At 34.7% G+C, this 19,172-nt stretch overlaps 1 protein-coding gene across 4 annotated transcripts in view; it reads left to right on the top strand.

Moving 5' to 3' along the window:
• NUF2 (NUF2 component of NDC80 kinetochore complex) overlaps positions 1-13,533 on the top strand; it is a 34,032-nt gene extending 20,499 nt beyond the window's left edge. For all 4 annotated transcript variants that reach the window (XM_001174497.4, XM_016931351.3, XM_063795796.1 and 1 more), the window contains 5 exons: positions 1,493-1,630; positions 3,445-3,585; positions 5,532-5,707; positions 6,714-6,849; positions 13,109-13,533. In XM_001174497.4, coding sequence (XP_001174497.1) covers positions 1,493-1,630; positions 3,445-3,585; positions 5,532-5,707; positions 6,714-6,849; positions 13,109-13,243 — 726 coding nt within the window. In that variant the 3' untranslated portion in view covers positions 13,244-13,533. The remainder of the gene's footprint in view (positions 1-1,492; positions 1,631-3,444; positions 3,586-5,531; positions 5,708-6,713; positions 6,850-13,108) is intronic.
• Positions 13,534-19,172: the final 5,639 nt, after the last annotated feature.

Below are 19,172 nucleotides of genomic sequence, written 5' to 3'. Positions count from 1 at the left end.
TGGGAAATGCTTTCATTTGAGTAGTACTTACTATGGCTCAATTTTATTATTTATTTATTTCTGTCTCATTTAAATCCAAGTTAAAACAAGCACTTTGTAGTTATTAAGTTTAGACCTTTTATAAAGAGGAGAAAAGTGATGAAAGTTAACACTATTGTAAGGAAAATAACCTCTAATCTTGTAGAGCATTAAAAGAGTAGATAATGTGGTGGTTTGCAGAACTCTAAGAATGAAATAACAAAATATACAGAAATTACAGGAATGCATTATATCTAACATTCAGTTTTGGCCTCTGAGTTAGCTGATCAAAAAGTGAGAATCTTTTCTTTTAAGTTAAAAATATTTAGACAATTTACACAACACAGTAATACATTCCTGTTATGAAATATTCTCTCTTTACATACACACACCCACACATACATATATATATATGTATGTATATAGAGAGAGGGGAGTATACACACATATAGAGAGAGACAGAGAAGGGTACGAAATGTGAAAGGCCTTCTCTCAGCCCATTTTACCTTGAGGTAATACTATTCCCTTCCTTTTTCCAACACCATATGCATACACATATAGAGGCACATAATCACGTGTCACTGTTTTGTTGTTCTGTTTTTATAGAAATGTATTTATGTGTTATATGTTGATCTGTGAATTGGTTCTTTCACTTAATATATCTGGAAAGTCTTTCCTGTCAGTACATAGAGTCATAGAGGGTCCCCAAACAATGTAAATACAACTTATCAACAAATATCTGAGAAGAAAATTCATAGGAATTTTTTTTGACATAATTTCAGACTTACAACAAACTTTCAAGAGAATTTCCAGCTACCCTTCACTTTGATTCTTCAAATAATTACATTCATTTTTGAAATTCAGGAGAAGGGAATTTGTTTTCATTCAGCAAGCATGTAGTGAGCACCTTCTCAGTGCTATAGCTTTGTTTGGGTACTGGGAAAACCAGGATACATTTTCACAACTCCAATTTGCTCAGTCTTATGAAACACATGTTAAGTACATAATTATAGTATAGAGTTGCATGTACAAAAATTGTACTATTTAAAGAAGAAATGTAGAGAAAATGGGAGCAGGATTTTCAGGGATCAGTACAAATTTAGCAGGCAGACAGGAGTGGGATAATGATATTCTAGGAGGACCCTACTGGTCAAAGAAAGATCACTTATACTTGTCTAAACATAAGATCAGAATTACCAGATTGTAGGGTGCGGTAGGGAACTGGTGGGAGATGAGACTAGACAGGAAGAGAGTTAAGAGCCATGTAATGAAAGGCTTTGAATGTCCTGCTAAGGAGCTTGATCTTTGGCCTATAGACAAATGTGAGCAATTAAGTAGGTAAGTGATGTGTTCAGAATTTAATTTTACCCCCATTAGAGAGAACATGGACCTAATTTCTCTGTTCTTTCCCATTACTAGAATGGTAAATCACCAAGTTTATTATATCTAATATATAAAAGTGTTTTCTCAACAGAATGAACTAAAATTGTCGGTGGTCTCTTTGAAAGAAATACAAGAGAGTTTGAAAACAAAAATTGTGGATTCTCCAGAGAAGTTAAAGAATTATAAAGAAAAAATGAAAGATACGGTCCAGAAGCTTAAAAATGCCAGAGTGAGTTTTCTTTTTATTTTAATGCTTTTGTATCTAAAAAAAAAAAAAAAAATTAGCAAATTCTTGTTTAATTATGTGTTAATTTTTGGATTTCTGAATTATCTATACTTCTCTTCCTCTTAAACTTTTTGGACCTTATTTCTAATCTGTAGCTTTTCTCTAGAGTGAATATGGGGAAAATAAATATAATTTCAAGACATTTGTTCAATTATGCAACAATTTTTCGAGGCTTTTTTCTGGGAGATCAAAACAGAAATGCTGGGTCGTGAGATTTAATTACTTTATTACAAGGCAGGAAAGTATTAAGTAATTTTACAAACAATTGTAATTATAAATTACAATATATACTATAACAAAGTATAAGGTATGCATGTGTGTAGATAGGGGTATATGAGAAATCTCTGTACCTTCTGATTAATTTTGCTGTGAATGTCTAACTGCTTGAAAAATTAAAATCTATTAATGGTATCAGAAAGAGGAAAGAAAGTATAGAGTGCTTTGAAATAATGTAATAAGGGGAGCCCAGTTTAGTATTGGGCTGGAAGTACAGGTGGAAGATGGAAGGAAGAATGCTACCATTCTTCAGATGGTAGCATAAAAAAAAAAGACGCTTTTCATTTTAAACATAGCAGTACCAAGGCCCAATTCATTGTGTATGGAAGAACATTAAAGGCAGAGGGAACAGCGTATGTGAATTCTGTGGGGTAGTGGGGAGTAAGGTGTGTTCAAGATTATGGGTTACTGTGGGAGATGGATTGACGTGGTGCAATACAAACTTAGAAGTGGGTAGACAATTTACCATCTTTTGTGAAGCAATGTTTTTAAACTATTAATTTAAAAAACATATGTGGTTTGTCTTTGAATTTGTTATCCAGTTCATTCTTGACAATTAAGATTATCACACTAGACTAGACAAAGATCACCAGAACAGAAATGAGAACCCAGAAATAGATTTGAGTATTAATGAGAAAAGGATGATTTATTTAAGAAACAGTTCTGGCTCAATTAGCTCTTCATCTGGAAGAAAAGGGTGTTGGGCCTACACTTTGCTCTTTTACAAAAATAAATTTTGTATGTATTGAAAATTTACCTTAAAAAATTTAAGTTTTACAGATTTTAGGAGAACACTTATATAATCTTGGACTGGGATAGATTTTTGAAATTAAGATTGGAAACAGAAAATCTATAGAGAAAAGTAGACACATTAGAACATAATTACAGTGCATATGACAGGTAGAGGGATTATATCCATGATTTGCAAAGAGTATTTACAAATTAGTAAGAAAAAGAAAAAAAATAAGGTAGAACAAGGGGTAGGCTAGTGAGGACAAGGGAAGGAATCTTTGTATTGTTACCATGGTTGTAGTAAATATATGTTCATTTTGTAATTTTAGAAGATGAGTTAATCTTTTTAAAAGAATTAGCTGCAGTAGTCGTTATTATACAAATGAATGGGAAGATTATAAATGAGTAATATGATTGATTGCCCAGGAGTAATCAGAAATAGTTTGAGTATTAGCAAAATAAACTATTTTAATATCATCATTATTAACTTTTGGAAGGTATTTCATTGAGTAGTAAAATTATGGCACTTTTCCTTTGTTTGAAGATACTTGGCAATTAAAAAACAATTATTTGTGCTTAAACACATGTCAGTAATAGTGCTGTATTACTGACCTAGAAATTTAATTGTTCCCTGCTCTTAAGGTTTCAGTATTAAATGCGGAAATTATTTAAGAGCAAACAAATTGATATTACTGCAGCTTCATAAAGAAGAATATCAAACTGTGGTCTTTGTTTTTTGTCTTTCAAAGCAAGAAGTGGTGGAGAAATATGAAATCTATGGAGACTCAGTTGACTGCCTGCCTTCATGTCAGTTGGAAGTGCAGTTATATCAAAAGAAAATACAGGACCTTTCAGATAATAGGGAAAAATTAGCCAGTATCTTAAAGGAGGTTTGTATTGTATGGAATTTTGATGTCTTTATTATATAACAGCTTACTATAGTTCCTTGTATTTTGCTTTCACTTTTTGTTATGTTTTCCTAAAGAAAAACAGGGTCATTCTACAGTATAATAGATGTGGCAGTGTATGCTATGAAAAAGACACTTTTCTTTTTAAACATAGCAGTAGCAAGACCCAATTTTTAACCTTCCGATGAAATTAATAATAACTAACCCAGCACATTGCTGTGTATATTTTGGAAAATAGTGCAGTAGCTCCCCCTTATCCTTAGGGGATTCATTTCAGGACCCCCAGGGGATGCCTGAAACTGTGGATAGTAACAAACCTTATATATATATATATGTTTTTTCCTTTATGTACATACCTATGATAAAGTTTAATTTAAAACTTAGGCACAGTAAGAGATTAACAATAATTACTAATAAAAGAACATTTATAGCAATATACTGTAATAAAAGTTATGTGAATGTGGTCTCTCAAAATATCTTATTGTACTAAAGTCAATAAGTTTAGTACAATGATGTGAGATGATAAAATGCCTACATAAAAAATTGAAGTGAGATATTGCTAGGCTACTGTTAATCTTCTGACCATACATCAGAGTAAGGATCATCTGCTTCAGGTGATCCTAGATCCTCAAGGCACTATGATGTCGACAGTTGGATGTTGATGACTAAAGAGCAAGTGGTGTATACAGCATGAATCTGCTGGGCAAAGGGATGATTAACTTCCAGGGTCAGGGCTGGGCATGGTGGCTCAAGCCTGTAATACCAGCACTTTGGAAGGCTGAGGCGGGAGGACCATTGAGACCAAGAGTTGGAGACCAGCTTGAACAACATAGCAAGATGCTATCTCTACAGAAAATTTAAAAAATTAGCCAGCTATAATGGTGTATGTCTGTAGTCCCAGCCACTTGGGAGTCTGAGGTGGGAGGATCACTTGAGTCAAGACTGCAGTGAGCTATGATCATGCCGCCGCACTTCCAGTCTGAGTGATAGAGTGAAGCCCCATCTGAAAAGCACACACACACACAGACATCCAGGGTGGAATGGAGTAGGATGGCGCAAGATTTAATCACACTACTTAGAACAGCACACAATTTAAAACTGATGAATTGTTTATTTCTGATACTTTCCATTTAATATTTTTAGACCACAGTTGATCAGGGGTAACTGTAACCATGGAAAGTGAAGCCATGGATAAGGGGAACTACTGTCATGGGATTTTAAATTTGTTCTACCAGTTGGAAATGATCTTAGCATCAGAAAGTTCCAACTTAGTGCCCAACACTGTATGTATCTAGGACCTATAGAGAGATTTAAAGTTTATTACATAGTCTGCCCTGAAGAAATGAGAGCTAATGGTGGTTTCTCCGGCTACAAGCTTGAAAATCCTTTTTTGCTTCTTAACTTGATCATCTTCATCCAGGCTGCGCCTCCAGGATAACTAACATTACATTTGATAAACAATTTCTTTTCTGAGATAAGTAGAGATTAGAAGGTGAGATTGCCCCAGGTATTCTTTCCCAACTACATAGTCCCCTCATCTGCCATCGTGTTACCCAACAAAGATGTGTATCTACTGCTTTGAATTGTTTCTAGCACCTACCCTTTTCCCTTTATTTTTACTACTTTAGTTCAGATCCTAACCCCCTCAACTCTAGTCTCTTAGCTAATCTTCTTAACATGTCTCCCTTTCAGTCTGTGCTGATAGAAAACACCTCTCTAGTTGTCATGTCCTTTCTCAGTATCTCTGATGCCTCCTTGTTGTCTCTTCTGGTTCATCTGCATTTTTCTGCTGGACTTTCAGGCTTTAAAGAGTTTTGTCTCTTTTTAAATTTGTGGTTAATTATAGTTCATCCTAGAAAATATTCTTTCATTTTATTTGTAAATCCTAATTGGTTATGTTGACTTTAAATACTTCTTATAAAATACAGAGCCTGAACTTGGAGGACCAAATTGAGAGTGATGAGTCAGAATTGAAGAAATTGAAGACTGAAGAAAATTCGTTTAAAAGACTGATGATTGTGAAGAAGGAAAAACTTGCCACAGCACAATTCAAAATAAATAAGAAGCATGAAGATGTTAAGCAATACAAACGCACAGTAATTGAGTATGGAGTAGTTTTCAATTTTAGTGTATTAGAAAGCAATTATGAAAAACAAATACATTTTTCCCCCAGGATTTCAAAACCTCGGTATTTTCCAAAAGAGTTTAAACAGTTTTATCTTTATTTCACCTTTAGTTGACTAAAACAGATGAGTTAATTATAAAACTTATACTGCTAGTTCTAGATTTAGAGATGTCTTAGCTACTCTTTTCCTGGGTATACAGTTCCAATTCCTTTGCATCATTCTTCAGAAGGGTTCTGATGCTACTGATTATTTCATTGCACTTTAGAGATAGTGGTCTAGCTTGCATCAGAATTAACTAAATGGCCTATCTTATAGTCCAGCTTGTCTGTAGAGTTACAGCATTTGTGTTTTGAGAAAAAGTCATATATTCAGGTAAGAAGTAATACTTTCCTAAGTATGTAAGTATGTTTTTAGCCGGTACGTTAGGGTACTTTATTGGTAAAATACCCATCAGTTCTAAGAATGTGTTTTTAAAATACCTGCCCCAGATATATCTATAATCTCATTCCTTCAGTTCCTAAAAGGTGCGTCAGAGATCATCTGAGTATTTCCTTCATACTTCCTCTTGCAGATGAAAAAGGGCAGAACATAAGGATTTTATATTTGTTGCCAAACTGCCTTGTAGAAAAGTTAAACTGATTCACATTCCCACCAACAGTACCTAAGTGTGTACAACTGGGGAAATGTAACTTTAAAAATCTTCATTTTAAAAATTTATTGATTGATTGATTTACTCATTCACTAACCCACCAATGAGGGAAAAAAAATCTCATTAATATATTGAGAGAAAGAGTTCACACTATGTTATGATGTGATTATAGTACCACACTTTGGGGTTTTCATTCCTTTGCTTTTATATCTTGAGAAGAGTTTTAGGTTTGTCAAATACTGACACATGGTCACTTTGGAATCAAAACTAGAATTGTGTTTGCCTTTTTAGTTGCTGAAGAGGATTAAGTATTAGCTGTCTCGATTTTCTTTCAGGGATTGCAATAAAGTTCAAGAAAAAAGAGGTGCTGTCTATGAACGAGTAACCACAATTAATCAAGAAATCCAAAAAATTAAACTTGGAATTCAACAACTAAAAGATGCTGCTGAAAGGGAGAAACTGAAGTCCCAGGTGAATATGTGTTCATAAGAAGTTAATTTCAGATAATCTCTCATGTATTTGAGTTGTTAACTGAAACAAAACAGCTTACTTGGTCTCTGTGTGTAATGAGACTTTTAATGATACCTAAAATTGTTTACTCTTTATTCTTGTTTTGAATATATTTACTGTAAAGCTTCATAAACAGTCCTAAGTTTAATGAGAACAGGCGTCTTGTCTCCTACATTTTTATCTTTAAAAATGCTAGTACAGTGCTAAACATAAAATGTTTACCTGTTTCTATTCTTTTAACTGCCAATGTCTCTAACAAATAGTCTATTCCTAATATATTTATTAAATATTTATTGTCTCCTTATCTTTTGAAGTTTGATTTATATCTTCAAGAGTGTTCTACCAGAACAATAGTTCAAACTGCTCTGCCAGAAATCACAAAAAATTGCTATTTATTATGCAAAATCCCTTAGCCTCTTTTTTTTTCATTCTTCACCTTGTCTACATTGACAACTTAGATCGAGGTTTCTAAAACCGCTGATACCTGATAAATATTTAAACATTTGCTGCCATTACTTTCCGTCATCCACACCCAATTTGTAAAAATTCTTAATACTAACAGAGCCACAGTAGACAATTCCCTTATCTGTTCTCAGTACCTTATCCCCCAGAAAGATTATGTTGTTAGCACTTGCACATGTGAGCATTATCTTAAGGCTACTTTAAAAGGAAGGAAAGGAAAGGTAGTGGAGTGAGGAAAGGAAGAGGGAAACTGGAAGGAAAAGAAATAAAATGGTTGGGATTTCACGTCGATGGTCTTCCCAATACCTGGCCTGCTCTTTTCTGTTTTGTTTTGTTTTTTTTCTATACCTCAACTACTTTTATTTTTCCTGCCTCTTAACTTGATATTCACCAAGAGTCAGTCTCTCTAGTATGGCAATTAGAAAGACTTAGCAGATATTGGCTGGGCGCGGTGGCTCATGCCTGTAATCCCAGCACTTTGGGAGGCTGAGGCGGGCGGATCACGAGGTCAGGAGATCGAGACCATCCTGGCTAACACCGTGAAACCCCATCTCTACTAAAAATACAGAAAAATTAGCCGGGCGTGGTGGCGGGTGCCTGTAGTCCCAGCTACTCGGGAGGCTGAGGCAGGAGAATGGCATGCACCTGGGAGGCAGAGCTTGCAGTGAGCTGAGATCGCGCCACTGCACTCCAGCCTGGGCGACAGAGCAAGACTCCGTCTCAAAAAAAAAAAAAGAAAGACTTAGCAGATATTTAATCCTGCTTCTTAACCGAATCAAATCAATAAATATTTATGTGTTACTACATGGTCTAGGAACAGTTAGTGAACCAGTTACTAACAATTTAGTAACTAGTTACTAACTCAAATTCGAGGCACCTTTGTCTATCAGTCATAAGAGATACCCATGCCTACCTTATATTACTTTGAGTTTTATGCATATATGTCTTGCCAGTTACATTTTCCATTTCTTAACAGTAGCAATTGTCTGTTGTTAACCTTAGCATATCATGTCAAACCATGCCTAGAATGGTGCCTTATGTGTAGTATGCTTTCCATAAATATTTATAAAATTAAAAGGTCATCTAGCATGGTGCTTCTTAAAACTAGCTGTGTATTCGAATTCAGTGAGGAATTGTAAGATGAACAAATCCTCACCCAAACACATTGATTAGCATCTCCAGCAATGGGGCCCATGAAATTGTGTTTTTTAATGTGGCATTTGAGAACCACTAATAGGCTTGGCTTAATTGTGTTCAGTGGTATAGAGTTTTCAATAGGTATGACCACCCAAGCTGTTCTACTAGAGCAGCTTTAATTGTTAAAATTCTGTCTCTTATTTTGAGTTTAAAATATTTATTTCTGTACTCTATAGTCAGCCCAGATCTTCTCTGTGGAGCAAATGTGTACCCTTTTCTGCTTAATAACCCTTCAGACATTTGAGGATAATGATCACGGTTTCTTTCAGCCTTCTCATATTCAGGATAATTAGTCCTAGTTTTCCACCATTCTTTATATAGCTTCATTATCAGATTTATTACTATCCTATTTACTGTCATCTCTATTTCCTATTTGTCATTATTCTGCTTAAGATTTAGAACCCAGTGCTAAACACAGTCTTCCAAAATAATGATGTGACCAGCCAGACCCAAAACACATTTTTAATGAAGCATAATATTGGGGTAGATTTTTAGCAGCAGCATCTTGCCCTTGACTTATATTGACCTTGTGATCAGTTAAAGGACTCCTGTCTTTTCCACATACAGTTCTGCCTTGTTAAGAGTTTTTCACCATACTTTAGCGCAACTGTTACTTTTAATTCAGAATTTTACTATTTTAGGTTTTATTTATTTCAACCTAGATTTCAAAATGTCAAGGTTAGTTTAAATCTATCATTCTGTCTTCCACCTTAACTATTTCTCATTGCTTAGTGTCACCTGCAGATTTGATCAGCATGCCTTTTTCTTCAAAATAAAAATGTTTACTAGAACAAGGTCCTTTGCTGCATTATAATTTTTTCATCCTAGAGGCGTAGAACTATTGATCAAAACTTTGGGTACAATTGTTCAACTTGCTAAGTTGTTCTTACCTACCTTGATTCAGGCTACGTTGTGATATCTATTTGTTACACAAATGGGAAGGTCTCTAAATACTTTGGTAAAATCAAATACTTTTTGTCAAAGAACTCTTCTTAGCTTACTTTATAATCATCCTTCATGAAAAGAAAAAAGGATATGTTATGATTGCCAAATTGTTCTTTGTGCAGTTCTGTTGTATTTTGTGATCATCGTAGTCTTTTTTCATTAAATGTTCTTTCCCATAGATAATTTATCTCTTCTAGTTTCAATTATTATCTTCATTTGGATAGCTTTCAAAAATCTGTGTTTCTTGTTCTGTCCACTCACAACAAAAATAATATTTTAAAATTACATTCAACATTTTCCCACATCTGACCTTTTCTTCACTTTCTTTCCCTTTTCTTTTTCTCTCTTTTGCTCAACTTCTTCATAAATTTCTTTGTATTTCTCAATTGCATCATCATTTTCTATCACAAAGCATTGAAATTTTGGACTTGCTTTAGATAATCCTGACATCCAGATAATCTCCAAGTTAATTTCATGATTGCTTTTACATGGTGGTACTCTTCATACATGTACATAGCCTTTCATACATACAGCGCTCTTACTATTATACGTCTATCACATAATTTTGTAGTAGTCATGGATTGCAGCAACATTTGCTAAGTTTCTTTGATTTTAGATTCTTCTGCATCAAATATGCCTTGAATACTAAGTACTACCACATTTATCCTGCTAAAACATTATTCTCAATACTACACTTTCTTGTTTAAAACAAGGGCCATTTTCCTTCAGTTCATTCATTCACCCAGTCAGTATTTCAACAAATGGCCAATGTATCTGCTAGGTGTCAGGCTTCACACTTGATTCAGAGAGTAAGTTGTGAACAAGGCAGGAATGATTTCCACCTCTAGGACTTTCAATATTTTCTATCTGGCTAGGCGCGGTGGCTCACGCCTGTAATCCCAGCACTTTGGGAGGCCGAGGCGGGCGGATCACGAGGTCAGGAGATCGAGACCGTCCTGGCTAACACAGTGAAACCCCATCTCTACTAAAAATACAAAAAATTAGCCGGGCATGGTGGCGGGCGCCTGTAGTCCCAGCTACTCAGGAATCTGAGGCAGGAGAATGTCGTGAACCCGGGAGGCAGAGCTTGCAGCGAGCTGAGATTGCACCACTGCACTCCAGCCTGGGTGACAGAGCGAGACTCCGTCTCAAAAAAAAAAAAAAAAAAATTATATCTAAGCTAATCATTTCCATTATTTAAGGTCCAGTAGAAACTATGTCTTCCACATAACTTTCTTTTACTTCTTTGAAGTATCTTTCTGTCCTCTCTCAAATACTATAGCACTCTCAGTCTATTCCAAATAATCTGGATGTGTGCCATCCAGTGGGGAGCTATTAGTAATATGTGGCTATTTACATTTAAATTAATTACAGTGAAATAAAATAAAAAATTTTGTTCTTTATTTGCACTAGCTATATTTCAGGTGCTCAATATCCAATCTGGTCTGGTTATATGTTCATTTAGGAAAGAAAGCATAATTGGTGTCTTTCATTGTACTATTGTACTATTTACAGTGCTACTTATACAAAGTACCCAATAATATATTGGGTTGACTAATTTATACGTATGTGATAAATGGCTACACTGGCTGTAAGACTCCATGGATAGTGTATAGTCTTAAATATTTCTGATTTGAAAAGTGAGATAGTTATCTAGACTGACACTGTCCAACAGAACTTTCTGCTGTAATGAGAATGTTCTTCTGTATTGCTCAATACTGTAGCCAGTAGGCACATGTGGCTATTGAGTCCTTGATGTGTGGCTGGTGCAACTGAGGAACTGAATTTTTAATTTCATTTGATTAAATTAAATTTTATTAAATTTAAATAGTAGCCGTATGTGTCTAGTGGTTGCTATATTCGACAGTACAGAACTAGCCTTTGACTTTAAAAATATTTAACTTCAACGAGGCCATCACAGTAAAACTTATTATATGTGAATTAGGGTGGCTTAATATAGTAAAATTCCACTTGGATGTAGAATTTAATCGAAAATGCTAAAATACATAGTATTTGTCAGGGATACGATCTGTCACCATTAAACATCTTGTGAGGGTTGGCTTAGAACTTCAAATGTTTTTGTCTCTGTGCCTATGCCACTGGAATTGGGCCTTAATGTTTCATTCACTTGTGGCTCTACTAGCAGGATTTTGCTCCTCCTATTTGTTCTCGGAAGGAAAGTATTCCTTTGGGTATTTTGAAATGGTTGGTTCAGACGCATACAGATTGTATATCTTAATTTAGTCACACTTAGTTCTGATAGTTTCTCATAAGGAATATCTTTCTGCCAAATTTATTCAGCTTTCTTTTTTGGAATGAATAAACATATACCCCTATAGAGCTAGAAAGTTTAATTGATTTATAGCTGCTGAATGTGCTGTTTTTTTATAATGGCGTTCACACAAGCTAGCAACTAATTCACCTTATTTTTCCTACAAGATTTAAGAAATAAAGCCTTCAAAAATTTTGATTTATTTTCCTGTTGGTTCATATTCTATCATAGTTGTAGTACTTTGATACCTGCTTAGATCTCAGAAATCTAAACACACTCTTCTATTTTTGTGTTAGGATTTAATAACTATGTTTGGATTTTTGGAGAATGTTTAGTCTTAAGCATATATTTACATTCACTTAATCTGTAGTAATAGTTCTCAAACTTGCATAGGTGGCAGAGTTGCTGGAAATAGGGTTCTTTTTCGGAATACTGTGAATTTATACTATATCAAATTATAATCTATGTAATTTATTCAAAATCAGATCGTATCTCTGCTAGAATTTAAACTAAGGTAAGTAGTAGCCAAAATTTTAGGCTTAAGAAAAATTTAGTGGGAGAGACACTTAAAATTGAGAACATTGTATTCATTTACTGCTTTTCTTCCCCCATTGGAAAAAGATGACTGTTTTATTTCAGTGGCAAAACACATCCTGTAACCTTGTAAAATACCAATTTCTTGTGGTATTGTGTATATTATAGTTTAAGAATTGTTTTGTCTAAGAGAAGTAAATAATGGAAGGAGGATCAATATTATATTTGACAAGTATGAAATAGAAGAAAATGTGTACAGGCTAATTTTTTTCTTATTTAATCTATAAAAATTGTTCTTTTATTTTTTAAAATTCTTAGCACATCCATATAGGCTTGAACTATCTGATCAGTTTATTCAAACAACTCTAAAAGGTATTAATATATTTTTCAGTCCTATAGATTACTTATTAAATCTGTTTGCATACCTTTTAAATGATAATCAGGGTCAAATGCAGAGAGTATAGTTATCCACAGTAATGTAGTTATTTTCCATGTTTAACATGGAAAGCTCTAAAGTAAAATTTTTCCTTGATAATTATAAATATGTTTGTTCGTATTGTATTAGAATCCTAACCATTGTCTTATGTCGCTCCTTTGTTCCTTAAGTAGCAAACTTTTTTGATGTGTTTGTACAACTTACAGAATGAATTTTTAATTAAAGCAGACATAGACATGCACATTTGTGTGTGTGCATAAGAATTTAGGCTTTAAAATATTAATAAATATGGATAAACTTGGAATTCTTATAACTCATTTGTAGTTTAGGTTGTTGCATGGAATAATTATTATTCTGTTTCATTTTCTACTTAGGAAATATTTCTAAACTTGAAAACTGCTTTGGAGAAATACCACGACGGTATTGAAAAGGCAGCAGAGGACTCCTATGCTAAGATAGATGAGAAGACAGCTGAACTGAAGAGGAAGATGTTCAAAATGTCAACCTGATTAACAAAATTACATGTCTTTTTGTAAATGGCTTGCCATCTTTTAATTTTCTATTTAGAAAGAAAAGTTGAAGCGAATGGAAGTATCAGAAGTACCAAATAATGTTGGCTTCATCAGTTTTTATACACTCTCATAAGTAGTTAATAAGATGAATTTAATGTAGGCTTTTATTAATTTATAATTAAAATAACTTGTGCAGCTATTCATGTCTCTACTCTGCCCCTTGTTGTAAATAGTTTGAGTAAAACAAAACTAGTTACCTTTGAAATATATATATTTTTTTCTGTTACTATCATGGCTGTTGTTTTGTTTATTGACATAGAGTTGTGGCATTATTGAGTCCGGACTGTGCCCTCAGCATTGTGGTTGAGATCTCATTTGATCCTTACTTAAGCAATTCTAGGTAGATATTTTTATTACTACATAGATAAAGTAATTATAAAGGTCCTAAAAGATCAGATAGCTGAAGCAAAATTTGAACTGTACTGTCTATGATACTGAAGTCTAGAATGTTTCAATGTACCACAGTTTTCAATGTAGTTAATTGAAAGAGAAAGTTTGAGTTTAGTAGTCGATTTCTTCATTGATGCAACTGGCATTTTTTTTTCAAGAAAAATGAGTTAATATGTGTAAAGTGACTAAAACAGTGCCTGGCACATGGTAAACACTCGATAACTCTTACCTATTAGTATTTAAGGTCATGGAAGCTCCAGGTACTTTCCTCTTTGTCAGAGATAATAAAATGTTATTTTAGGGAGTGACCAGGCTTTCAATGAAAGGCAAAGCCCTGGAATGGAAGGAGCAGCAAAAGCTGGATGTGCAGGGAAGAACAGATGAGGATACACAAATTGCGCTATTGCCTTGTCCCTTCCTAGCTTCTCTTTAAATATTCGTGAGTTTTCATTCAGAGAAAAGGCTGCCTCTAAGGCAAGGTAACAGGTATAAACATCACCAAATCTCTCTCATATTTTAAAAAGTTTGACCCCTTGGACCTATCTCCACCTTTACTGCACTTTTTTTCACAACCAGATTTCTAGAAAACCTAATCTATACTTGTGAATTAGTTTCATTCCTTGTTCATCACAGAATTGTTATTTCTATCCATACTAATCTTCTGAACTTTCTAAGGTCACCAAAAAATTCCTAGTTACCAAAATTTCATGCATACTTTTTAATCTTTCCTCAAATTCTACCTATCCAGTGCTTTTTTCATTTTGTCTCAGTAACACCACTCTGTTGGTTCTCCTAATTCCCTGTTTTCTTGTTAATTTTTCCACCCTAGAGCCTCATTCTGTTTTCACCTCTTGTGTTTTTGTTCTCTGTGCTTCCACCCTTGCCTCTCCTTATTGTAACCTCTATATTTCTCCTTGAAAACTTTTATCTATACCCACAGCTTCCAGCACAAGTTAAACACCTGTAAAACTTAACTACATTTATGTTTTTTTAATTAGATTTATCATATCCCCTGATTTTCAGACTTGCATATCCATTGGCCAGTAGGTATATTTAACTTATTGGCATTCTGATGAAGCCTAATAATGGACCCTTTCAGAATAATGGGTTTAATACATGATATAAAATACAAGATAAAAAGGGAAACCAATTAGATTCAAATATGATTATCAAATATTTTAAAACATTATGGTTACTAGTATCACTAACTACACTTGTGCTGTGTTGGAAAAAGGACTCAACCACTTTCTCTCTTACGCCTCACTCCCTTATATCCATTTAGTTAGCAAGAACTACAGATTAATGTACCCAAATCTCCCTCTCACATCTCCTTTGCTTATGTTGCAATTTGCATCCTCATCATTACTGTACTTGCAATAATCTTACCAGGCTCCCAGTCTCTAACCCACTTCTATAAAGGCATTCGAGTATTCCATCAAGCAAATTAGATAGTGTCTGTGATCTGTGCAGTTTTTTAGCTTTTCAAACTGTACTGCCAGGGTGTATTAGTGAACTCACAGGGGAATCCTGGAATGTTTTAAATCTCCAAAGGAAACAATAATATTTGATATTTGTGGGACACTGTCACAAACTACTAGTTCAAGGTCATTCAGAATTCCAATGTTAAAGCATACTACATTCCTTTCAATGACATCATATCTTTGTGGAGCTGGGTTTGGCATTTGCTGAGATAAGAAGCAAGTATCACATGAAAATCGTAGAATAGGAAATGAAGATGACAATGTTCAATCTGATTCCAAGGTTTGAGTAGTTGTACAGTGCCCAATAGGCACAGATACCCAATTAGTAACTGGTTAAGAGTAAAATTAAGTAAGAAAAATATTCTTTCAGTTTGTGTTTTATTTTAAAACATTCATTGTTAGGACATAAATGCTTATTATGTTTTCTGGACCTAACTACTTAATAAACAGAACATTAAATATTTTTCTTGGGACCATTCCCTTATAGGATAAAGTAAACCTGCAGGAATTTCAAAACCCTTGATAATCTAGACTTTCTCACCTTTTCTCTTGCCACTTCTCACTTGAACTTTGTCCTTGAGCAATACTGAGCTATTTGGCATTCATAGCACTTCACACTTAATGTGTTTACACGTGTATTTTTTTTCCCCCATAGTTTATAATGTCTTTCCTTTGTTCAACTGGAAGATACTCATTTTTCAAGTCTAAGACTTGTGTGTGTGTGTGTGTGAGACAGGGTCTTGCTCTGTCGCCCAGGCTGGAGTGCAGTGGGGCAATCTCGGCTCACTGCAACCTCTGCCTCCCAGGTTCAAATGATTCTCGTGCCTCAGCCTTCCGAGTAGCTGGGACTACAGGTGTGTGCCACCACACCCAGCTTATTTTTGTATATTTTTTTTTTTGTAGAGACAGGGTTTTGCCATGTTGGCTAGGCTGGGCTCGAACTCCTAACCTCAAGTGATTCGCCCACCTCGGCCTCCCAAGTTTCTGGGATTGCAGGCATGAGCCACCGCTCCTAGCGAAATCTAATGCTTTTTTAACTGTCAGCTTTTCCTTTTTTCTTTTATTTTTACTGTAATTTGTATCATTATATTGTATTTTTTTTTTACACATTACACCTTGCTGGACTTAAGGTTTTTCAAGGCCAGTAACTAATCTGTTTTAGTATTTCTACTCTAGCATGGAACCAAGCACCTGGTAGTCGCTTAAATGTTTACTTAAGGAATAGCCATCACTCTCCTATGACCAAAGCATATAACCTTGAGGCCAGGTTTATCCCAGCAAGAAACGTTATCTTTTATGCATTTTTTATGCCAAATAACAACATATGTTTCAGCAGTTTGATATTTTCACTTTCTATTTTTGCCCCCAAAGAGGTAAAAAGCCTTATTTAAGAGGCCTTCAGTATAATCCACGTTTGGCTGTTTTGACTAAAGAATAACTGAGTAAATTTAGGATTTTCCCCAGCGCCTTCTTGAAAATGACTACTTGGATCATGTAATCTTTTAAAGTGTATTAATATGGGGAAATTAATACTCTGCAGAAGCAAATGGCCTCATGGTATGTGGCATGTGGTGAAGCCTGACCTTAAAGGAAATACTGTGCAGACACAGACTTTAGTTATCACTTATGAGTTCAGGTACTTAGCTATATGTAGAGAAAATATTTAATTTCAAGTTCAACTGACATATTTCAAGGAGCTAATCCATTTTATGACAAAGCAAGGGAAATTGAAATATGCACCTTGCAGGCTGAAGTTAATACATCTGATTTTAGTTTAACGGGATGTTTCCTATTTTTAGTAAGACCAGAAAAGTTTTATATGAAATTCCATTTCAAATTCTGGGCCTGCCACTTATATCAATTAAGTTGGCACTCTCCCTTTGATTGAAATATGCTTCTCATCTTCCTATCCATATTGCCACCCGGGGGCATAACATAACTTGCATAACCAATGCTAAAATAGCTGTGGATTTTAAGGTTTGAAACTTAAAAGCTGAAAATTTTTAAATAATAGTAACAACTCAAAAAAAAGAAAAGTGTCAGAATTTAGAGATAATCTGTTTAAAGTTGAAATAGGTTCTAAATAATATCATAAGATTATTTTAAAATTTTGCTAAAAGGATGACTCATCTCAAGTCTCCAGTTCTGACCTTATGTACATTATCTTTTAAAAATTGTTTCTTGGCCAGGTGCGGTGGCTCACGCCTGTAATCCCAACACTTTGGGAAGCTGAGGCGGGTGGATCACGAGGTCAGGAGATCGAGACCATCCTGACTAACATGGTGAAATCCCATCTCTACTAAAAATACAAAAAATTAGCAGGGCATGGTGGCACGCACCTGTAGTATATGTGTATATGTATACACACATATAAATATATACACATATATATACACGTATATAAGTAATCTTTAAAAGATGTGTGTATATATATATTTTTTTTTGTCTAAATCATCCTCTTAGTAATTGGTTCAGGATTTCTAGTTCAGATTCTGTGCAACTCTTAAAATTGAATTTTTCTGAGACAAGAATTTGAGATTTCATAAAACAAGCAAGTCTTTTAGGAAATGAACCTAGAATATCACCTGGGATTCTCAGTGTAACATTCTTTTCTTCTGGTAATCTTATAAAGTAAGTTCCTACCACCACCAACCTCTAATCCATTCTTACTGCCATGACATAGAACTTTCTAAAATACAAACTTGATCGTCTCTCCCCACTGCTCTACAAATCTTTGATGCTAACCCATAATACTTTAAAGGGCAATATTTTGATGGAGACCATATAGTGTGGTATGGCAGTTCTCAAAGTGTGTAAAATTTTCCTGGGAAACTTGTTAAATATGCCACACCCCCCAGAGATTTGATTTGGTGGGTTTCTGGGGTTCTACACATGAAACAAGCATACTAAATGATTCCAATAACAATAATCCTAGGCGATTATTTTAAGAACTGCTGTGTGACTAGGAACATACACTAGAATAAGTCCTCACACTACTTCTAGTATAACAAATACAGGAATAACAAATACAGTTGAGGGCTGAACAATGTGAGAGATAACGGCACCATCCCTCCTTACAGTGGAAAATCCACGTATAACACTTGACTCTCCCGAAAATTACTAAAAGCCTACTATTGACTGACCAATAACCTAAACAGTCAATTAACACATATTTTGTATATTTATCATATAGTATATTCTTAACAATAAAACTAGAGAACTGAAAATGTTAAAAAATCTTAAGGAAGAGAAAATACATTTATTATTTATTAAGTGGAATTGGATCATCACAAAGGTCTTCATCCTCATCTTCATTTTGAGCAGGCTGAGGAAGAGGAGGAAGAGGAGGAGTTGGTATGGCTGTCTCAGGGGAGGCAGAGGCAGAAGAGGTGGATGGGGTGAAAAGGGAGGCAGGTAATCTTGGTGTAACTTTTATTGAAAGAGATCTATGTATAAATGGTCCTGTGAAGTTTGGCCCCACGTTGTTCAATGGTCAAGTGTGTATCTCAAGCATGAAAACACTGAGTGAATTCTGGAGAACAATTAGCAAAGTGCCTGCCACACATCAAACACTCAAATGGTAGCTGATGCTGTTAAAGACAGATATATCTGTTAGACTGCTCTGGGGCCAATTTGATATGTTTTATATCTTCTGCACTACTTCTGTCATAATTCTTTATACCTACCTAGCAGTGAATAAATATTTGCTGAATTAAAGAATATATCTGCATATCCAAAATGGGCACAAGACCCTAAAGCAAGGAGTTTTCAGGAAAAGAAGTCAGCCTTGTATTTTTAGTGCAAAGAACAAGGATCATGACAGTTTTATCCTACCAGGGGAAAAAAGAATCAAGTATGCTCATTTTTAAAAGTTGCAAATTTCGCTTGGCTCCACTGGGTGTCACTGCTAACTCGTCTTTCCTGTTTGAGTATAGGTGTAAGGATTGCAGGACATTAGAAGGAGGATTTTCAAACCTCAGTATTTATCAGAATCA

This window comes from Pan troglodytes, chromosome 1 (assembly GCF_028858775.2).
Source record: "Pan troglodytes isolate AG18354 chromosome 1, NHGRI_mPanTro3-v2.0_pri, whole genome shotgun sequence".
NCBI classification, from domain to species: domain Eukaryota; kingdom Metazoa; phylum Chordata; class Mammalia; order Primates; family Hominidae; genus Pan; species Pan troglodytes.
Note: the sequence above shows the minus strand (reverse complement) of the source record. Positions and strands in the feature narration are given on the sequence as shown.